Source organism: Cryptotermes secundus, unplaced genomic scaffold (genome assembly GCF_002891405.2).
Source record: "Cryptotermes secundus unplaced genomic scaffold, Csec_1.0 scaffold592, whole genome shotgun sequence".
In the NCBI taxonomy this organism is placed as follows: Eukaryota; Metazoa; Arthropoda; class Insecta; order Blattodea; family Kalotermitidae; genus Cryptotermes; species Cryptotermes secundus.
In genome coordinates, this window is record NW_019734362.1 from 327,317 (window position 1) to 351,409 (window position 24,093).

The window sequence follows — 24,093 nt, forward strand, 5'->3', positions numbered from 1 at the left end:
AGAATCATATTAGGAGACTGGAATAGCACTGTTGGAGATGAACCATATCAGAATATTGTTGGATCACATGGACTAGGAAGACGGAATCACAGAGGTCAAATGCTTATTGACTTTTGTGAGAGATATGGACTGATTGTTACCAACACTTGGTTCAAGAAGCCAAAGAGAAGACTTTACACATGGAAGGCACCTGGGGATTGGAGGAGGCATCAGCTGGACTACATCCTTGTCAAACATTGATTCAGAAACAGTGTGGAGGATATGAAGACGCTGCTTGGGGCAGATATTGACTCTGACCACAACTTACTGGTTGCCAAGTTTCAAACCAGGTTGAAGAAAATTATAAGATTCCAAAAGCGCAGACCTAGATGGGATTTGGAGAAGTTATATGCTCACAGACAAAGCGTTCAGGAGACCCTAGAAGAGAAACTCAGTGCAATTGAAAGTAAAAGTGGAAATGCTGAAGTTCAGTGGAACAATATAAAAGAATGCATGCAAGATACTATTAGCGAATTGGTTGGTAAAGTTGAGAAGACAGCAAGAAAACCATGGGTTACACGGGAGATGATGAGTAAAACGGAGTAGCGAATGAAATGGAAGAATGTAAGCAATGAAGAAGGCAGGAGGAAATACAGGAGACTGAGGAATGAATTGAAAAGAGCCACGGACAGGGCCAAAAAGGAATATCTTGAGAAGATATGTAATGAGATTATGGAATTTCAAAGAACAGGCCGTTATGATTTGATGTACATGAAGACAAAAGAACTAGGATGGAAAGAGAATCATGGGATTCAAAATGTTGGCATCGAAGACTCCCAGGGGAATAGAATAGTAGATCAGAGGCAAGTGCTGAAAATTTGGGAAAATTATATTTCAGAACTATATGATCGACCTAATCGGCCAGAAACCTTAGAAGTTGAACCGGAAGAAGAAGTAGATACAGACGAGAAAGGACCATATATTTTACAAAGTGAGGTGGAAAAAGCTATCAAGGAAATGAGGAAGGGAAAGGCTACAGGAGATGATGATGTACCTGGAGATGTGCTCAAGTTACTGGGAGAAGGTGGTTTGAAAACACTGACAAAACTAATGAACACCATATATGAAAGTGGAGAGTGGCCCAAGGACTTTACAGAAGTTACAATGATTGCCTTAAAGAAAAAGACAAAAGCTACAAAATGCAGCGACCATCGCACAATAAGTCTTATTGCACATACAGCAAAGATAATAGCAAAGATACTTAAAAGAAGAATTGAAAGGAAAATAGAGGATATACTTGGAGAAGATCAGTTTGGATTTAGAAGAGGAAAAGGAACCAGGGATGCAATTGGGATGATGAGAATTATAGCGGAACGAACTTTGGAGATAGATGAAGAACTGTGTGTTTGCTTCATAGACTGGCAGAAGGCATTTGACCGGGTAAACTGGACCAAATTAATGCAGATCCTGAAAGAAACAGGTATCGATTGGCATGAAAGAAGATTGATTAGCAAATTGTACATGGATCAGAAAGTTAGAGTACGACTGGACAGGGGGGAGACAGGAAGTGTGCAGATTGGAAGAGGAGTTCGACAAGGATGCTGTTTATCACCAATTCTGTTCAACTTGTACAGCGAATGCCTTACCAAGGAAGCTCTGGATGGGCTTGGAGACTTCAAATTAGGAGGGCAAATTATTCAAACTGTGAAATATGCAGATGACCTTGTGTTAATGGCTAAGGAAGAAACTGTGCTACAGGGTATGATTGATAGACTAATTGAAATTGGAAGGTGCTGTGGCATGGAAATGAATGTGGAAAAAACAAAAGTAATGAAAATTTCGAGACAACCAACCCCAGTCACAATAAAGATAAACCAAAAACAATTGGAGAATGTGAAATGTTTTAAATAATTGGGTAGCTTGTTAACAGAAGATGGAAGGTGTACGTGTGAAATTAAATCTAGGATTGTCATGGCAAAAGCTGCATTTAGCAAAAAGAAGAATCTTTTTACCAGAAATTAGACTTAAATTTGAGAAAGAAACTAGTGAAATGCTACATTTGGAGCATCGCTTTGTATGGGACTGAAACTTGGACACTTATGGCAGTAGATCAGAAACACCTGGAAAGCTTCGAAATGTGGTGTTGGAGAAGGATGGAGAAGATCAGTTAGACCGATTATGTGAGAAATGAAGAAGTGTTATTTAGAGTCAGTGAGCAGAGGAATATCCTACACGAAATAAGAAAACGGAAGGCTAATTGGATTGGTCGTATCTTATGCGGTAACTGCCTTCTAAAAGAAGTTATTGAAGGAAAGATAGAGGGGCGGATAGAAGTGACCAGAAGACGAGTAAGAAGACATAATAAGATGCTGGATGACCTTGGGGACAGAAGAGGATATTTTCATTTGAAGGAGAAAGCTCTAGTTCACATCAAGTGGAGGAACTGTTTGGAAGAGACTGTGGACCTGTCGTCTTGCCAGATTACAGATGAATGAATGAATGAATGAATGAATATCTGATGGGGGTCTGCGGTAGCATAGTGGTTAAGTTACTATGCTACAAGCCGGAAGGTCGCGGGTTGAAGTCCCAATGAGGTCATTGGATTTTTTTCAATTAACCTAATCCTTCCAGCCGCAATATGCCCTGGGCTTTACTCAGCCTCTAACAGAAATGAGTACCAAGAATTAATTAAATAATTTTCCTGGGGAGTGAAGCGCAGCCAGCGCATAAGGCTGACAACCTTACCGCCATCTTTGAGCCGACTGTCAAGGTAATGTGGGACCCTTAACGTCTTACAACCCTATGGGCCTTCACGGCCTGTTACTGGATAGCTTCACTTTTACTTTTTACTTTACTGCATCTAACTAAATGTATTGTGACATGTTGACCCCTACCTCCCCAGCCGCACGTAGCGGTAACGTAGCACTCGCGTAACAGGCGAGTCATCACCCTGCACTCTCCCCGCGGTGACGTCACGAGCGGAGCCGAAGTGAGCCAAGCGGAGCCGACGTTAGCGGAGTCCCCGCAACCTGGTCGCTATGCAACGCGAGTCAACAGCGGTGACGTCACCAAGGGGTAACAGCGTTGCTAGGATATACGCAAACACGGATGCATCACCGCTTCCTACTGTGACGTGGCAACAGGCACCGCTGCGGCTATTTAAGGGAACTGCACAGCAGCTACCAGTCAGATGTACTGTGACAGCCGCCGAGTTGTACTGTGACAGCCACCGAGTTGTAAAGTAACAGTCGCCGAGGAGAGTTATAAAGTGACAGTCGCCGAGTGTGTTATCAACAGTTCTCCAGTNTTCAGGGAGACTTGTATAGCTCCCGCGTTATTAGTACGTGAAGACAAGTGAAGATCGTGTTAAGAGATTTTGTTGTAGGGTTTGTAAAGTGTGGAAACCCGTAATATTGTAATAATTAATTGTAGCCGTTGTTTGTAGATTGTTGAATAAACCAATTAACGATCTCTACGGCGTATTCACTAATGAAACACGTTACAGTATTAAATGGGTATGCTACCACCCATCTTTTAATACTGGCTGTATTATGTAAATAAATTTTCATGAAAATCTTCCATTGCTAGGCAGCCACCAGTGCGCCAATGGGCTGGATTAGTAGTGATACTTGGGAATCCCAACACTAAAAGCAATAATGTTACAGCAATAGAGAAATTGTGTTCTCTATGTGGTCAATGCGAATATTTTATAACCGGGACAGTTTGGGGCAACCAGTTGGCTGCAAGGGTGCTCAGTTGAATATCAGGCTCTGAAGAAAAGACTAGGAAGCTGGTGTGAAATGGCCACCAACCTGGGACCTGATCACCTGAAAGCCAGAAGCTCAAGAGAAGGCATTTCGAAGGGAGCTGTAATTCAGAGGTGACTTGTGTCCAGAAGCAGAAAATAGCCATTGTTAGAAGCCATTACCATGCAACTACTAATGAAGACAGTGGACTGGAAAATACTTAGCATGTGCGCTAGTCATTTGTGAAGTGTATGGAATTTACTGATGGTGCTATAATTAAGTGGAATTAAAAGATGTCTGTTAAAGTGGTCATTAAATCCAATCTCAAATCAAAAAACCCCAATCTATAGTCACTCTGACATGTGACAATACATAGCATAAAATATAAATGGGATGGGAATTAGATTCTTATGCAAAACTGTTCTAAATACGAGCCCCACAATTAAGATGAACCCTGTGTTTGATCTGTTCATCAGTACTCGTTGATTACTTACCTTCTCAATATTGTCCTCCACATTCTTCAGCCTATTGGACAAAGTATGTGAGACTTGTTTAAACTTCTCCACCTGAGAACACAAAATATCTTTTTAATTTCCTTTGGTCATTTAACAAAAAGAAGAAAAACATGCCATGTTTCAAGCATCTCGGAAATATGTGTAACAACATGATACCCTTATACACTTTAGCTACAAGTCTCTTCACATTCTGAAAAGGAACATAAATTCTTGCCAGGGGAACTTTCCAGCATCAACATTCTGTTCAACATAATCAATGGCATCATAATCGATTAATATTTCTCATACCAGAAGTAAGTTTTAAGCCATTTGCAACTTTGCAACGCTGTGATGTAGCAGGAAATGTTCACTTGCAAATTCGTGATTGATTACTGCCTTCTTCAATGAGTATAATGGAATTTCATTCCCTCCAATAATGGGTATAAACAGTAAGTACATGCAATTGGCCACATTTTCATGCTAATCACATTATGATTAACTACCCAAAAGTATTCCAATCTCATGTCCAGTGCCTCAAATACTTGAACTTACAAGCAAAATTTTCTGCCACTTTGGTGCACTATTGTATGCTGCTTTTGAGTACATTTATATAATACTGTCCACCCTTCACTCAGACAATTCAGCCAATGTGCTTTCCACTGAAGTCTGTGTGACATATGTATGCTAGTATTTTCAAGGCCATAATATATATGAAACAATAGAAGAGGGATGGAATTATATTCATGTCCAGAATTGGCCTGAATACTAACCCCAAAATTGGGATGTACCCTCTGTTTTATGTGTTCATTGCTACTTTTTGATTACGTACCTTCTCCATGTGGTCCTCCACATTCTTCAGCTTTTTAGACAAAGTGTATGTGACTTCTTTATACTTCTCCACCTGAGAACAGAAAATACATTTTTAACTTTCTCTGGTCATGTAATAAAAAATAGAAAACTGGGTCATGTTTCAAACATCTCAGAAGTATGTGTAACCACATTATACTCTCATACACTTAAAACTACAAGTCTCTTCATACAGTGAGAGGGAACAAGGAATCTTGCCCTAGGGAACTTCCCAGCATCCAGCTTCTATGCAATATAATCAGTGATGTCAAAATCAATTCATATTTCACCTACCGGAAGTAAACATTAAGCCACATACAACTTCGTAACATCATGATGAATCAGTAAATGTAATCTTCAACTTTCTAATTTTCTTTAACAGATATAATGGAATTTCATCCCCCNCGAAGCATTGCTGTGTAGCAGACTGATAAATGTCCTGCGATGCACGGCCTAAACAATGGAACAACGGGGTTATGCAACCTGCTTATGGGCAACGGCTCGGTAAACAGATCTGTGCAGGTGAAATTATGTCACACTGCAACAGTGTTAGCTAACACGTGACTTGTTTTCTGTGTTTGTGCAGCATCTATTAACAAATATCTGTTTAAGTTTAAGTCAGTGGGGGGCCTAGGAGGGTTCACCCGTGGAGAGTTAACCAGTGGGCAATGCAAGCATAATAATCTCCATTGCTAAGATTTGTGTAGTAAAGGTACAGCAGAGGAATAGCCATTGTTGAGAGCTGTTATTAAGTAAAGACTAGTTAAAATAATTTGAGAAGCCTTAGTGTTGAGTGGTCTGTAGTGTGGAAATCAGCAACAGTGTAATAATTATTTCTAGTTACGAATTGTAGGTTGTTAATAAAACCAATTACCAGTTCACACCTGTGTCTCAGTCACCCTAAAACATTGACAATATATTTGTAATACTGCCCACACTTCATTAATTGCTGATGTCTGTGTGACATGCTTTTGAATCCTTCACACAAGGCATACAATAGAAGTGGGATGTGAATTATATTCTTGTCCAAAATTTGTATGAGTACAAGCTCCACAATTGAAATAAACTGTATGCTTCATCTATTCCTGACTACTTGTTGATTAAATACCTTCTTGATATGGTTCTCCACATTCTGCTGCCTATCAGACAAATTATCTGTCACTTCTTTAAACTTCTCCACCTGTGAAGATAAAATATATTTTTAAAGTCCATGATACATAGCATTCAATAGAAGTGTGATGGGAATTACATTCTTGTCCAGAATTGGTCTGAATATGAGCCTCACAATTGAGATCTACCCACTGTTTGATCTCTTCATTACTATTTGCTGATTACGTACCTTCTCAATTTTGTTCTCCATATTCTTCAGCCTGCTGGACAAAGTATCTGTGACTCGTTTCAACGTCTCCACCTGAGAACAAAAAATACCTTTTAATTTCCTCTGTCATTTAATAAAAAGCCGAAAAATATGCCATGTTTCAAGCATATCAGAAGTATGTGTAACAACATGATACACTTATACACTTTAGCTACAAGTCTCTTCACATTGCGACAAGGAACAGGGAATCTTCCATTAATGAGTATATAAGTTATGTACATGCAATTGGCCACTCCTTAATTCTGATCACATGATGATTAACTATCCAACAGTATGCCACCCTCATGTCCCACACCTCAGTTACATGAAAACCACAGCAGAATTTCCTGACATGTAAGTGTAGAGTTCTATGCTGCTTTTGAGTACATATCTGTTAATACTCCTTCATTCAGATAATTCACTGTTGATGTGCCCTGAAGTAAAGTCTCTGTGACATATATTCGAAACCTCAATACATCGTATTCAATAGAAGTGGGAGGTGAAATACATTCTGGTCCATAATTGGGCTGAGTACAAGCCCCACAATTGAAATAAGCTATATTCCTCATCTATTCATGGCTAATTGTTGATTAAATACCTTCTTGACATGGTCCTCCACATTCTTCTGCCTATCGGACAAATTATCTGTCACTTCTTTAAACTTCTCCACCTGTGAAGATAAAATATATTTTTAAAGTCCATGATACATAGCATTCAATAGAAGTGTGATGGGAATTACATTCTTGTCCAGAATTGGTCTGAATATGAGCCTCACAATTGAGATCTACCCACTGTTTGATCTCTTCATTACTATTTGCTGATTACGTACCTTCTCAATTTTGTTCTCCATATTCTTCAGCCTGCTGGACAAAGTATCTGTGACTCGTTTCAACGTCTCCACCTGAGAACAAAAAATACCTTTTAATTTCCTCTGTCATTTAATAAAAAGCCGAAAAATATGCCATGTTTCAAGCATATCAGAAGTATGTGTAACAACATGATACCCTTATACACTTTAGCTACAAGTCTCTTCACATTGCGACAAGGAACAGGGAATCTTCCATTAATGAGTATATAAGTTATGTACATGCAATTGGCCACTCCTTAATTCTGATCACATGATGATTAACTATCCAACAGTATGCCACCCTCATGTCCCACACCTCAGTTACATGAAAACCACAGCAGAATTTCCTGACATGTAAGTGTAGAGTTCTATGCTGCTTTTGAGTACATATCTGTTAATACTCCTTCATTCAGATAATTCACTGTTGATGTGCCCTGAAGTAAAGTCTCTGTGACATATATTCGAAACCTCAATACATCGTATTCAATAGAAGTGGGAGGTGAAATACATTCTGGTCCATAATTGGGCTGAGTACAAGCCCCACAATTGAAATAAGCTATATTCCTCATCTATTCATGGCTAATTGTTGATTAAATACCTTCTTGACATGGTCCTCCACATTCTTCTGCCTATCGGACAAATTATCTGTGACTTCTTTAAACTTCTCCACCTGTGAACATAAAATATATTTTTCATTTCTTCTGTTCATTTAATAAAATGCCGAAAAACATGCTATGTTTCAAGCATCTCGGAAGTATGTGTAACAACATGATACCCTTATACACCTTAGCTGCAAGTCTCTTCACATTCTGAAGAGGAACATAAAATCTTGCCAGGGGAACATTCCAGCATCAACATTCTGTTCAACATAATCAATGGCATCATAATCGATTAATATTTCTCATACCAGAAGTAAGTTTTAAGCCATGTGCAACTTTGTAACGCTGTGATGTAGCAGGAAATGTTCACTTGTAAATTCTCAATTGATTACTGCCTTCTTCAATGAGTATAATGGAATTTCATTCCCTCCAATAATGGGTATAAACAGTAACTACATGCAATTGGCCACATTTTCATGCTAATCACATTATGATTAACTATCCAAAAGTATTCCAATCTCATGTCCAGTGCCTCAAATACTTGAACTTACAAGCAAAATTTTCTGCCACTTTGGTGCACTATTGTATGCTGCTTTTGAGTACATTTATATAATACTGTCCACCCTTCACTCAGACAATTCAGCCGATGTGCTTTCCACTGAAGTCTGTGTGACATATGTATGCTAGTATTTTCAAGGCCATAATATATATGAAACAACAGAAGAGGGATGGAATTATATTCATGTCCAGAATTGGCCTGAATACTAACCCCAAAATTGGGATGTACCCTCTGTTTTATGTGTTCATTGCTACTTTTTGATTATGTACCTTCTCCATGTGGTCCTCCACATTCTTCAGCTTTTTAGACAAAGTGTATGCGACTTCTTTATACTTCTCCACCTGAGAACAGAAAATACATTTTTAACTTTCTCTGGTCATGTAATAAAAAATAGAAAACTGGGTCATGTTTCAAACATCTCAGAAGTATGTGTAACCACATTATACTCTCATACACTTAAAACTACAAGTCTCTTCATACAGTGAGAGGGAACAAGGAATCTTGCCCTAGGGAACTTCCCAGCATCCAGCTTCTATGCAATATAATCAGTGATGTCAAAATCAATTCATATTTCACCTACCGGAAGTAAACATTAAGCCACATACAACTTCGTAACATCATGATGAATCAGTAAATGTAATCTTCAACTTTCTAATTTTCTTTAACAGATATAATGGAATTTCATCCCCCCCCCCAGTAATGGGTAAATAAGTTAACTACATGCCATGTCTTAATGCTTATTTCACAATGCTTAACTACTCAACAGAATGCCATTCTCATGTTCCATGCCTGAATTACATTAACAGCTGAGCAAAAATTTCTGCCATGTTGGTGAACTGTTGTATGGTGCTTCTGAGTATATTATAACATGGCTGGCTGAAGTGTTGCTGCGTAGCGGACTGATAAATGTCCTGCGATACACGCCCTAAACAATGGAATAACGGAGTTATGCAACCCACTTATAGGCAACGGCTCGGTAAATAGACGTCTGTGGAGGTGCAATTATGTCACACTGTAACAGTACTAGTTAACATGGAACTCGTTTTCTATGTTTGTGCAGCATCTATTAACAAATTTGTTTTAATGCTAGTGGGGTGGGACTAAGTCCCTTCTCCTGCGGCCACTTCTGGCCTATTGTACCAGCCCCCGATGATAGGTGAGGGTAATTGTGGAGCTATTGGTGGAATGAAGATTGGCAGGGGAAACCGAAGTACTCGGAGAAAACCTGCCCCAACACCACTTTGTCCACCACAAATCCCACTTGACCAGACCCAGGATTGAACCCGGGCCACTGCGGTGGGAAGCCAGTGATTAACCCCTTGAGCTAAGGCATGGCCCTTCTGTTTAAAGTTAAGTCAGTGGAGAGCCCAGGAGGGTTCACCTGTGGACAGTTAACCAGTGGGCAATGCAAGCATAATAATCTCCATTGCTAAGATTTGTGTAGTAAAGGTACAGCAGAGGAATAGCCATTGTTGAGAGCTGTTATTAAGTAAAGACTAGTTAAGATAATCTGAGAAGAGTTAGTGTTTAGTGATCTGTAGTGTGGAAGTCGGCAATAGTGTAATAATTCCTTGTAGTTGTGACTTGTAGGTTGTTAAAAAACCAATTACCAATCCATACCTGCATCTCAGTCACCCAAAAACGTTGACAATATATTTGTAATACTGCCCACACTTCATTAATTGCTGATGTCTGTGTGACATGCTTTTGAATCCTTCACACAAGGCATACAATAGAAGTGGGATGTGAATTATATTCTTGTCCAAAATTTGTATGAGTACAAGCTCCACAATTGAAATGAACCATATGCTTGATCTATTCCTGACTACTTGTTGATTAAATACCTTCTTGATATGGTCCTCCACATTCTGCTGCCTATCGGACAAATTATCTGTCACTTCTTTAAACTTCTCCACCTGTGAAGATAAAATATATTTTTAAAGTCCATAATACATAGCATTCAATAGAAGTGTGATGGGAATTATATTCTTGTCCAGAATTGGTCTAAATATGAGCCCCACAATTGAGATCTACATACTGTTTGATCTGTTCATTGCTATTTGTTGATTACGTACCTTCTCAATTTTGTTCTCCACATTCTTCAGCCTGCTGGACAAAGTATCTGTGACTCGTTTAAACTTCTCCACCTGAGAACAAAAAATAGCTTTTAATTTCCTCTGTCATTTAATAAAAAGCCAAAAAAACATGCCATGTTTCAAGCATATCAGAAGTATGTGTAACAACATGATACCCTTATACACTTTAGCTACAAGTCTCTTCACACTGTGAGAAGAAACAGGGAATCTAGCACTGGGGAACTTCCCAGCATCCACCTTCTATGCAATATAATCACCAACTTCATAACTGAATCATAGTGTGACATGTGTAACCGTTGCTGGGCAAAGGGAGGTGGAATGAGTTACCACGAAGGCAGACCCTTGATAAATGGTTGGTTGACAAGTTACGCAACAGTGAAAACTAGGTTACGCCACAGTAAGGAAAGCGGTGTTTCTCCATGCTGTGCCAAGTAATGCTGAAGTGAGCCGAGCCCAAGCGCGCTGGTTGCTACACAGCAATAAACAACTAGTTGCACCATTGCCCAGCAATGCCTTTGTAAACACAGTGTCACACAACAGGGGGAGCCTGTGCAGTGACTGTTGCTAGGCAATCGGTAAACACAACATCATGCAAAAGTGAAAGCTATCATGTAACTTTCTTCTGTGTTGTCAGTGCGGAAGTTACTAGAGTAGTGAGTAGTGAGTATTGAGCCAGTTGCTAGAGAGAGAGTAACCAGTCAGTTGCAGTCTAGTATTCGCCGGAGTCAGTTGAAGTCTAGCAGTCGCTGAGTTCAGTGTATCGAGTGAATGTAAATGTAAGAGCGAGTGGAATAAATTCTCCAGGATGGCGTGAAGTTATTTGTCGCGTGATAGACAACCAATACGTGACAATTTGGTGTCAGAATTGGTTTACAAACTTAAACACGCCTCGAAGAACAGTTGAATTTATGAGTACATTGAGTGTTATCCTGCAAAAAAAAAAAAAAGAAAGAAAATGTTCTCCCAGCAGTTGATGGAGATGGAAAATTTGTTCGAACGCCTGCTGCCTGCTGGAGAAAATGGACGCCGATAGACAGGCTGACAAAGAAGATTTCCCGGCAAGATTAGATGCCAATAGGAAGACTGACAAAAAGGAAATGCTGAAAGAGATGAAGGCCAACCAAGTAAAAGCAAATGCCGACCGAGTGCACATGCATGAAATGTTCAGAGCCTATCAAGACAGAATAGAGGCCAATAGGGATATCGATCGGGAAGACAGGAAGGCTGATCGAAGAAACCTAAAAGAAACGATGAAAATGATGGCCGCCAGGCTAGAAAAGACTGACACCAGCCATGAGGAGATGGTGGCCAAAACTAAACCGGAAAGAGACCTGGAGACGATGGCCTGCCAACAAACAACAGAGGCACGTCTAGAAGAGGAAAAGCCGACCTCAGTGGACATGAAACCTGAGATGGCAGAACAAGACGCCGAAGCAATGCCGGTCAGAGAACTGAAGAAAAAAAGGCGTAGGGACCAAAAACTGGCTGCGGAGCACCGCCGCCAGAAACCAAAGAATTCGACAAGGGAAAAGTGTGAATCCCAGAAAAGACTGGTCGACACCCACAGAGGGATGAGCCGCTGTGTGAAAGTGACATGGCAGACTAAGAAAAATGACAAGAAGATGTCCTGCCTTGCAACAGTGGCATAACTCAAGAGAGACATCCTCAGGAACACCACTCAGAAAAAGTGTGGACCCCACAAGAGATTGGGATGTCACATGACATACACTCAACACATGACAATATTTATCCTACTGGAAGTACACTGTAAGGCAAATGGAACTTTGTAACACTATAATGAAGCAGTAAATGTTCTCTTCCAGTTTCTAATTTTCAATACTGGCCTTCCTTAATAAACATAATGGAATTTCAACCCTTCCAGTAATTAGTATATACTCGTAAGTTACGTACATGCAATTGGCCACTTCTTAATTCTGATCACATGATTAACTACCCAACAGTATGTCACCCTCATGTCCAACACCTCAGTTACATGAAAACCTCAGCAGAATTTCCTAACATATAAGTGTACAGTACTATGCTGCTTTTGAGTACATATCTGTTAATACTGTTCATCCTTCATTCAGATAATTCACTGTTGATGTGCCCTGAAGTAAAGTCTCTGTGACATTCATTCGAAACCTCAATACATGGTATTCAACAGAAGTGGGAGGCGAAATACATTCTGGTCCCTAATTGGGCTGAGTACAAGCCCCCACAATTGAAATAAGCCATGTTCCTCATCCGTTCATGGCTAATTGTTGATTAAGTACCTTCTCGATAAGGTCCTCCAGCTTCTTCTGCCTATCGGACAAATTATCTGTGACTTCTTTAAACTTCTCCACCTGTGAACATAAAATATATTTTTCATTTCTTCTGTTCATTTAGTAAGGAGCAGAAAAACTTTCCATGTTTCAAGCATCTCAGAAGTATGTGTAACAATATGATACCCTTATTCACTTTAGCTGCAAGTCTCTTCACATTCTGAAAAGGAACATAAAATCTTGCCAGGGGAACTTTCCAGCATCCACATTCTGTTTAACATAATCAACAGCATCATAATCGATTAATATTTCTCATACCAGAAGTAAGTTTTAAGCCATGTGCAACTTTGCAATGCTGTGATGTAGTAGGAAATGTTCACTTGCAAATTTTCAATTGATTACTGCCTTCTTCAATGAGTATAATGGAATTTCATTCCCTCCAATAATGGGTATAAACAGTAAGTACATGCAATTGGCCACATTTTCATGCTAATCACATTATGATTAACTACCCAACAGTATTTCACTCTCATGTCCAGTGCCTCAATTACTTGAACTTACAAGCAAAATTTTCTGCCACTTTGGTGCACTATTGTATGCTGCTTTTGAGTACATTTATATAATACTGTCCACCCTTCACTCAGACAATTCAGCCGATGTGCTTTCCACTGAAGTCTGTGTGACATATGCATGCTAGTATTTTCAAGTCCATAATATATATGAAACTATAAAAGATGGATGGGATTATATTCATGTCCAGAATTGGTCTAAATATGAGCCTCACAATTGAGATGTTTGATCTGTTCATTGCTATTTATTGATTATGTACCTCCTCAATTTTTTCATCCACATTCTTCATCCTGTTGGATAAAGTATCTGTGACTTCTTTAATATTCTCCACCTGTGAACATAAGATATATTGTTCATTTCCTCTGGTTAATTAATAAAAAGCAGGAAAACATGCCATGTTTCAAGCATATCAGAAGTTTGTGTAAAAATATGATACCCTTATACACTTTACCTACAAGTCTCTTCACATTGGGACAAGGAACAGAGAAGGTTGCCCTGATGAACTTCCCAATTCCGATCATTCACCTTCTGCTCAATATAATTGCCAACATCACAATCGATTTACATTTCTCCTGCAGCAAATATGGGCGAGGGCACACCAAGGAAACTGGCAACCGAATGCAAACGCAATTTCCGATAAGAATCGCCGATTTCACGGATGATACTGGTTTCAAAATTAGCGGGCGCACACTGAAGAAACTTATGTTTGAATAGTTGCTCACACCACCTTTGGGTATGTTCGTCCGATGTAATGCATGATTGTATTTCTTTAATTTTGTGCACTTACCTTCTGCAATGGAAGATAATAATACTGATCCTGTCATAGTATGGTGGTAGTTGAGACCAAACGAGAAGGCATGAGAAGAGAGAACAACAACCATAAGAAAAATATTGGAATGCTAATTACTCTGTTTTAATTAAGGTCAATTTATTTTAATCTGGAAATATCACGTATACACGTGATACAAAATTTTGACATACAGAGCAACAATTTTAGCAAGGTAGAAGACACCTTGGCGTGTCCTCAGGTGGCGGATTGAGGAGATGCTCTCCAGTTTTGGAGGGAAGCTGCGAATATATTGAATATGCAGTTGCGGACATCCGACAAGGGGTGGTCCTCCAGGTTGGGCGTGGGGCTAACAACTCCTCATTGTGAAAATAATTATGTTATGAAAATGAACACAAAGCCTCAGACCTGGACAGATTCCTTGGATAAACGACCTAAGCTAAAGAAAATGGATATGAGAGTTGGCACTTAGAATGTCTGAAGTTTGTATAGGGCAGGTTCACTCAGGGCAATGGCAGGAGAAATCTTAAAATATAAGTTAGATTTTGCGGGAGTACAGGAGGTCAGATGGGATGGAGGTGGCATCGCACCAGCAGCAGCCTATACATTTTTCTGTGGAAAGGGGAATGAATATCACGAATTAGGTACAGGTTTTTTTGTACATAAGAGAATCGTATCAGCAGTTAAGAGGGTAGAGTTCGTTAGTGGTAGGATATCATATATAATACTAAGGTTGCTGGTGTGATATCATTGCTATGAATGTACCCTATGACAATTCTGTTAGGAGATTTCAATGCCAAAGTAGGGAGGGAAGACATTTTCAAACCAATAATTGGGAACGAGAGTTTGCATGAAATTAGTAATGATAATGGAGTTAGAGTAGTAAACTTTGCCATATCAGATAATCTTATTGTCAAAAGTACAATGTTCCCACATCATAACATCCATAAATTTACTTGGACATCTCCTGATGGGAAGATACACAATCAAATAGACCATATCTTGATAGATAGGAGATGGCACTCAAGTATACTTGATGTCCAATCATTCAGGGCAACAGATTGTGATACTGACCACTACCTGATAATGGCAAAGGTTAGGGAAAGACTGGCAGCGAGCAAACAAACAACACACAGAGTTCATATGGAGAGGTTCAATCTCAAGAAATTAAATGAGGTAGAGGGTAAAGAGCAGTACTGTGTTGAAATCTCAAATCTCCACACGCTGTGGAGGAAACACACAAACCAAGGGCATATGGCAGTTATAACTGAAAAGTAGGCTACAAACGTGAGGGACAAGCTGCCGAGACAAAACACTCTGGACAGACGTACATTTATGAAAATTGACGACGCCCCATGTGAGGTGAAATAATATGCACTAAAATAATGTGAGTATAATAGAAAATGTAAAGGATTTTATCTGGTTTTACCTTGAAAAGAGGACTACAGTGTGTGATTTTAACATGAACTAAGACAGTTTAGCAGTTTTAACACAATTTAATAAAATAACTGTAACATATCTAGACACCCAAAGATGGCTGTTTGGGGCCGAAACATGTAGTGTCGAGGTGTAGAATGTTAAACTAAAAATTGAGTGGTGAATGGAAGAGTGTTGTGATACTGACAGAAGATAAATAATGGACAATAAGTTGAACAATTGCAACAGGATGCTGAAATACAGAATTGAGAATATTTGGACCAAAGAGTGACGAAGTGACAGGGGGTTGGAGAAAACTGCACAATGAGGAACTTCATAACTTATACTCTTATCCAAGTATAATTAGAATGCTCAAGTCAAGGAGGATGAGTTGGGCAGGGCATGTTGCACGAATGGGGGAGATGAGGAATGCATATAGATTATGGGTTGGAAAGCCAGAAGGAAAGAGACCAGGATAGGGACCAGTGGAGTGCTCTTGTGAACATGGTAATGCACCTTCGGGTTCCATAAAATGCTGGGAAATTCTTGAGTAGCTGCAGAATTGGTGGCTCCTCCAGAAGGGCACAGCTCCATGAGTCAGTAAGTAAGTAAGTAAGTAAGTAAGTAGGTAAGAAGACACCTAGCGGCCCCCGTAGTCTAGGGGTAACGTTCCCACCTTGTGACTCAAGGTACGCAGGTTCAAACCTGGCAGAGGTTGTGGAATTTTTAAGGGCGGAAAAATTCAGGGAACAAGTCCTCTGGGAGGGACTTTAAGCCGTGGGTCACGTGTCATAGATTTACGGCACGTAAAAGATCCCAAGTAGTTTCCAATGCCTCCGGTAGATGGGTAAGCATTGGGTACCGCAGCCAGCCTCGCTGGCTGAACGNTTAATGTGGAAGGGTGGCTATATAATGAGTTGTATTTAAGATGGAAATATATGTGAAATAAATGATATATTAATCAAACAGGATGTCTAAATACAATATTAGGGAAACAAAACTTTGAGTGCATTCATTCTTCTTGTGACAATTTAAACTGACGCTCATATATTGTTTCGAAAGAACTTAACCTTCGTCTCATGAAAAATTCTTTCTGAAGCCAAATCTATTTTCTCCTGCCTGCCTGTCTGAGTGGCGTTTGTTATATATACCAGGCTCTTGCTGATCACTGATGCATGTTATAGAACATCTGACATTGGGAAAGTTTCCTTGGTGTGCCCTCGCCCTAAATGTATTCTTTCAATTTCTAATTTTCAGTACTGCGCTGCTTTATTAAATATAATGGAATTTCATCGCCTACAGTAATACGTGGTGCAATCCAATTCCCGAAATTTGAATTTTGCATGTGAATGGTTACAAGTACATCGAAATACCGCTAGGTGTCTCCCCACACACCTTTCTTGAATCACTGTGGAAAACGGCGTCGAGTTGAGTGGTTGCGTTTATTCTTGGTGAACGTATTTCCATTGTTGTTTCAGTGAGTGTGTGGTTTTGTGATAGCCGACCTGAGAGAGTGGTGTGTCTATATAAAGTTTTGTTTTAAACTTGGGAAAACCGCTGCAGAAACGCACCAAATATTGAAGCAAGCTTTTGGTGACAACAGTTTAGGTCAGAAACAAACTTACGACTGGTATAAGCCTTTCAAAAATGACAGAACATGACGATCGTTCGGGATGGCCGTCAACTGGCACCACACCAGAAAATGTCGCGAAAGTTAGGGATCTGATTCTGCAAGATCATATACTGACCATCCAAGGCCTCTGTAAAACCTTGGGACTAAGTTATGGTACATGTCAACGAATTTTGCCAGAGGAACTGAACATGAGGATGATTGCGGCGAAGTTTGTGCCACAACTGCTGCAAAATGAACAGAAGCAGCATCGCCTGGAAGTCTGCAGGGAGCTTCAACAACAGCTTCAAGAGGATCCAGACTTTCTTTTGAAGGTTGTCACTGGTGACGAAAGTTGGGTTTATGGCTGTGACCCTGAAAGCGAGCAGCAATCATTGCAATGGAAGAGCCCTTCTTCACCTAGGCCAAAATAGCTCGACAAGTCAAGAGCAACATTTTTTTTATTGCTAGTGGGGTGGGACTAAGTCCCTTGTCTTGCGGCCACTTCTGGCCTATTGTACCAGACCCAGATGATAGGTGAGGGTGAGGGTGATTGTGGAGCAATTGGTGGAATGAAGATTGGCAGGGGAAACCGAAGTACTTGGAGAAAACCTGCCCAGCGCCACTTTGTTCACCACAAATCCTACTTGACCAGACCCGAGATCGAACCTGGGCTGCCACCGTGGGAAGCCAGTGACTAACCGCTTGAGCTATGGCGTGGCCAAGAGCAACATTTTTTTTTAATATTGATGGGACCCCCTCTTTGGTGTCTCCACCTTATCGTGGTGAGGGGGTTTGAGTATGCCAAGGACCCTGAGAGCTATACCAGTGGTAGCGTAGCTAGTGGCAGGGCCTCCCTTGCTGGACAGGTCAAAGGGTAGGCATCAGACGAAGAGAGACACCAAAAACCAAAAACTGATGCCGGAAGCAGCGTCATCAGCAGTGACTTGAAGCACAGAGCAAATGATGCTCAAGATGGTTCAAGTTTGTATAGCAACAGGCGTGACCAGAGTGGTTTGAACGGCTGTTGTACTGCGATGCAGAAAGCAAATGGAGAAACTATCACATTATCACTTTTCGTGGAAAGTCTCTTTCCAAAAACAGAGATACCATGTATGCGAGATCCAGAAGACGAGGAAGAAGACGTAAGAAGATGCTGGATGACCTTGGGGACATAAGAGGATATTTTTATTTGAAAGAGAAAGCTGTAGATCGCATTAAGTGGAGGAACTGTTTTGGAAGAGACTGTGGACCTGTCATCTGACAGATTACTGATGAATGAATGACTGAATTGACGGGATTGTTCATAAGGAGTTCATCCCTCCTGGTCAGACAGTCAATAAAGAGTTCTTCGCGATGTTCTAAGCCATTTGAGGGAGGACATGAGGAGAAAACGTCCAGAGAAGTGGCCCATGGACTGGGTACTCCACCATGACAACTCACGACTGCATACGGCTTACATTGTACAGAAATTTTTGGCTAAAAACAAGATTCTATAATAGCAGTATATCTATTTTATATAAATATAGGAATATTGTTTATGAAGTAACAGACGCCTTGTAGAAATCTTTTTACTTCTAGCCTTAAGAGCTCTGTAACCGATTTTGGGTAATGCTTTTTGTTGTTCTCAGACAAAATGTCCATCATTGTTGCCCTTTGGTCCTCGTACTGTTTACAGTCCTAGAAGATATGTTCCTCTGTATGCAGCCCATCACCACATTCACATTTGGCAATGGACACAATGTTAAATCTATTTAGGCTTCAAACTGACACTATTACAGTAATACCACTGATGCCATCTATCGTTCATGAATGGAACTAGTTACAGAGAATGTTTGTTTATGTAATGTGCTAGTTTCAACTTGTTTGATTGATGCAATGAGTATTGCAATTGTTTTGGTGAAGTTAGTTTTTTTGTTGAGTCAGAAGTTTCAAAATGGAACAAATAACAGCGATTAAGTTTTGTGTAAAATTTAGAAAACATCTCCTGAAACATTTGAGGTTTTCACAGTGGTGACTATGAAGAAGGCAGTCTTCTTGGATGGGTGCCGTGTAGAAATTGTGTTAACTGACGTTACAGAGGAACGTATCCAGCTTGAGCAGGTGCAACAGACTGAGGCCAGTGGAGTAAACGCAGCTGTGTAGAGAAGGAAGGGAAGTGAGTGAGCATACATGAGGAAACAGTAGAGAGGGGGGAGGGCAAGGGTCTGGTGAAGTGGCTAGGAGGTAGCAGGCCAGAGCAGGTATAGAGTATGTGTCAGTGTGTCGGGGAGAGAAGAAGGAAGATGAGATGGAAGGCATTAACTCTGCAGCTCGGAGGCTGCGATGGACCTGCTTGGCCTTGTGGATCTTCGAGATATGACACCAGATCCACAAGGCCACGCAGGTCCATCGCAGCCCCTGAGCTACAGGGTTAATGTCTTCCATTTAACCTTCCCTCCTCTCTCCCTGACACATACTTTATACCTGCTCTGGCCTTCTACCTGCTGGCCACTTCAGCAGACCTTTCCCCTCCCCCCTCACTTCCATTTCACCATGTAGCCCCACTCATTTCCCTTCCTTCTCTATACAGCTGTGTTTACTCAACTAGACTCAGTCTGTTGCACTTGCTCAAGCTGGTTCATTTGCAGATTTCTTCTTGTCTTCTACCCAAGATAGAGGCAATACATTCCTCCGAAACGTCGGTTAAGACAATTCCTACATGGTGATACATCCCAGAAGACTGCTTTCTTCATCTCCTGAAACGTTTAAAGTGTTGTAAAGTTCGTACGATGAAGAATGTTTATCGAGAACAAGTGTGTTCAAAGAGGGGCAAGAGATGTTACAAGACGATTAACAGAAAGTGCCGGAAAAGCATACTGTAAACCATAAATTTTATAAAGAGGTGATTAAAAAATTGAGCCCTGAGTGTCAGGAAATTGGTCCTGGTATCTTCTGCACAATGCACTGGTGCACCCCTCGGGCATTGTCTCCTGGTTTTTGCATCCACACTACTACCATGATTTATCAGGGGCTAATTCTTTTTTATTCCCAAAATTAAAAAATTGCAATGAAAGGGACGAGATTCAACGACGTTTCATCGATCCAACAGACTGTGACGAGAGAACTAAAGGGAATATGGGAAGAAGCGTTTCTTGTGCATTCAGTTTTTGTATGAGCAATGTAAACATTCTGCGGAATTCAGAGGGGATGGTATTGAGTGTTGGTATTAATATTTTTTTTCTTTTTTGTTTATGTTTCTATGGCCTCAGTTCGGGAACTTAATTGTCACACAGCGTGTCTGTAATACTCTTCCACTTTCATTCAGATAACTCATTGCTGATATGTCCTCAAGTAAAATCTTCTGCTACTTTCAGAACCTGAATACATGGCATACAATATAAGTGGAACTGGAAATTTCATTCTGGTTCAAAATTGGTCTAAACATGGACCCCACAGCTGAAATAAACCCAATATTTGAGCTGTTCATTGCTACCTTCTTGATATGGTCCTCCAACTTCTTCAGCCTATCGGACAAAGTATCGATGTCTTCTTTAAACTTATCCACCTGAGAACAAAAAAAGGGTTTTTAATTTCCTCTGGTCATTTAATAAAAACTGAAAAGTGTGCCATGTTTCAAGCATCTCAAAAGTATGTATAACAATATGATACTCATACACTTTAGCTACAAGCTTTCACACTGTGAGGAGGAACAGGGATTCTTTCCTGGGGAACTGATTCATATTTATCCTGCTGGAAGTAAACATTAAGCCAAATGTGACTTTGTAACACTATGATGAAGCAGTAAATGTTTACTTTAAGTTTCTAGTTTCCTGTACTGCTCTCCCTTAATGAATATAATGGAATTACATCCCCTCCAGTAATGAGTATATAAGTTAACTACATGCAATTGTCGACTTCTTAATGCTGATCACATGACAATTAACCAGCCAACAGTACACCACTCTCATGTCCCATGCCAGAATTATGTGAACTCTGCAAAATTTTCTGCCATGTTGGTGTACTCTTATATGTGCTTATGAGTATATATCTGTAATGCTGTCCATCCTTCATTCAGATAATTCATTGCTGATGTGCCCTCAAGTAATGTCTGTATGACATATATACGCTAAACTCAAATCCCTAATACAAAGCATACTATATTCAGTATAAGTAGGATGCAAATTACATTCTTGTCCAAAGTTCGTCCAAATAGGAGCCCCAGAATTTTGATGAACCATGTCTTTGATGTTGTCATTTCTGCTTGTTGAGTAGGTATCTTCTCAGTGGGGTGCTCCATATTGTTCAGCCTCTGAGAGAAAGACTCTGTGACTTCTCCAACCTTTTGCACCTGTCAACATAAAATATATTTTAATGTAATCTGCTCTTACAATAAAGAGCTGCAATACATGTCATGTGTCAGGGATCTCAAATGTATGTGTAACAACATTTTTACACTTTAGCTGCAAGACTATTAACATTGAGAGAAGGAACGGAATAAACGCTATTGGTCTTCTAAGCGTCAAAAATGTTTGCAGCATTATTATCAATGTTATAATCGTCTCATATTTCTCTTACCAGAACTACACATTGGGCCAAGTGCAACTTTGTAAGACTGTAATATAGCAGTACAATTTGACTTTCAATTTCATATTTTTAATACTAGCTTTCTTTAATGAACGTAAAGGAATTTCATCCCCACCACTAATATGTATGTCAGTTATGTATATTATTGCCCATTTCTTAATGCCAAACATATGTAATATAAAATGCCTGTATAAATAAACTGTCAACAAATCATTACAAAATTCTGTCTTCCTTAAGTGATTTTTTGCAATGTTCATCATTACTCATTGTTCAGGTACCTTCTTGTCATTAACATTCACATTGTTGAGCTGCATGTGTGGTGTAGCTGTGACTTTTTTCTGAATCTGTAATCAAAAAATATCACCATTATGTTGTTGCAGCTGTGAAATGTTTCACGTGCTCAAGGTCCTCAACAGTAACTGTAACTATATATTTTTTTCTGTCACATAAAGTAGAAGTCTTTAACATCACTGAAACATTTACAGATTTCCTTCCTGTTGTACTTCCAGAGTCCAAGTTCTATGGAATTTCCTGATCCAAACTATGTGGATTTCATTTTTCTTTCACCTAAAATACAGGTTCAGTCACATGTAGCTTTGAGACAGACTCGGGTACTGGTATATACAAATTCTTCATGTTACGTTTCTTGAAAAGTCAAACAGTTCCATCTAGTGTGACTGTTGAAGATTTTTCTTTTTTCAATTATTTATGCCCTTACATGTTTTGGTCTTCAGAGACCATCATCAGAGGGACACCTTTACATCAATACAGTAGGAAGTCACTATTACAATATACAAAGGGCATTCCATATATAATGCCTCCTATTTTTTTTTTTGTTAATATGTAACATCTGAGCTGGATGTTGGTGGTGTTGTAGTAAAGGCTGAACCTTCCTGCCAATGTAATGTTAGTTTGGTTGTCGTGCGACAGATAGCAACAGCAGAGCAGTCTACCAAAATGGCATCTGACATAGAAGTGCGTACGAAACAGAAATGTGTTATTGAATTTCTCACTGCTGAACAAATTGCACCCACTGACATCCACTGACGCTTGCTAAAGATGTGTGGAGATGATACAGTGAGGCAGTGGGTAGTGCGTTTCAATAGTGGTGAAAGTGAAGTGCACGACAAGCAACACCCTGGTCGTTCCTGCTCAGCTGCCACTCCTCACAATGAACAGCACCTCAATCACCTCATCCATACAGATTGGTGGATAACGACCAATGAACTGTGTGCATGGCTTAATATTGGCTGTAATGCATTGGAAACAATGTTGGGGAAGCTGGATTATTGCAAAATTTGTTCCAGGTGGGTCCCGTGGATGCTTACACAAGACCACAAAACTCATCGAATGGAAGTCTGTCAGGACCTGTTGCACCAGATTGAGGCTGAAGGTGATAAGTTTCTGGACAGCATCGTCACCGGAGATGAGATGTGGTGTCACCACTATGAGCTGGAATCCAAAAGACAGTCCATGGAGTGGTGACATCCGGATTCCCCAAGAAGAAAGAAGTTCAAGACACAGCCATCGACAGGGAAAGTGATGTGCATGGTCCTTTGGGATAGGCGGAGTGTGATTTTGTTCAATTTCCTGGAGCCTGGTGAGACTGTCAATTCTGAAAGCTACAAGACGATGCTGACTAAGCTGAAAGCCCGCATTTCCCGAGTCAGACCAGAGAAGCAGACAAACTTTTGCTTGCAACATGATAACGCTAGACCCCATGCCATTTTGGCGACCACCGTACACATTGCAAATTTTGGCTAGACTGTCCTACCACATCCACCTTATAGCCCCGATTTAGCACCTTCAGACTTCCATCTCTTTGGGCCTATGAAAGACGGACTACGTGGGCAACATTTTCCAGACAACGATGCTGTCATTGTAGCTGTAAGAAAGTGTCTAGCCTCTGCTGGCAAAGACTTTTATGGGCGCGGCATACAGGCTCTTGTTCATCGCTGGCAAAAGTGCATAACCAATGGTGGTGATTATGTGGAAAAATAACTGCAAGTAGCTGAAATCTTTCTCTGTTTAACTGCATTATTATGCTTTCTGTATCTGTTGTAGTTTTCCTTAAAAAAATAGGAGACATTATATATGTAATGCTCCTCGTATGTTCTGAAAGTTAAAATGTATACATATAATATTAATAATATGTAATTGGGTATAAATTCTAAAGTCTTTACAACTACAGTGGCTGTTCTAATACATTAGAATATTTATCATTGATCTGTTAAAACTCTATTGGAATTTGTAAACGAAGCAGGTTCGTGTCGTCCCTCTTATTATTTATCTTGACGGGGGCCAAACGTGTGCCTCCTTGACAGTCTTGAGAAGAGGGTTTTTGTTTGATGTTGTCCT

General features: G+C 40.1%; 1 protein-coding gene across 6 annotated transcripts in view; it reads right to left on the reverse strand.

Moving 5' to 3' along the window:
• Positions 1-24,093, reverse strand: part of LOC111868881 (uncharacterized protein PFB0145c) — a 63,826-nt gene that overhangs the window by 15,167 nt on the left and 24,566 nt on the right. For 2 of the 6 annotated variants that reach the window (XM_033753217.1, XM_023859945.2), the window contains 15 exons: positions 22,014-22,079; positions 21,338-21,499; positions 20,645-20,716; positions 13,617-13,688; positions 12,797-12,868; positions 10,503-10,574; positions 10,272-10,343; positions 8,697-8,768; positions 7,868-7,939; positions 7,252-7,323; positions 7,021-7,092; positions 6,405-6,476; positions 6,174-6,245; positions 5,049-5,120; positions 4,220-4,291 (listed from right to left, as the gene is read on the reverse strand). In XM_033753217.1, the coding sequence (XP_033609108.1) occupies positions 4,220-4,291; positions 5,049-5,120; positions 6,174-6,245; positions 6,405-6,476; positions 7,021-7,092; positions 7,252-7,323; positions 7,868-7,939; positions 8,697-8,768; positions 10,272-10,343; positions 10,503-10,574; positions 12,797-12,868; positions 13,617-13,688; positions 20,645-20,716; positions 21,338-21,499; positions 22,014-22,079 (1,164 nt within the window). The remainder of the gene's footprint in view (positions 1-4,219; positions 4,292-5,048; positions 5,121-6,173; positions 6,246-6,404; positions 6,477-7,020; positions 7,093-7,251; positions 7,324-7,867; positions 7,940-8,696; positions 8,769-10,271; positions 10,344-10,502; positions 10,575-12,796; positions 12,869-13,616; positions 13,689-20,644; positions 20,717-21,337; positions 21,500-22,013; positions 22,080-24,093) is intronic. The other 4 variants (XM_023859947.2, XM_033753218.1, XM_023859946.2 and 1 more) reach the window with 4 other exon arrangements.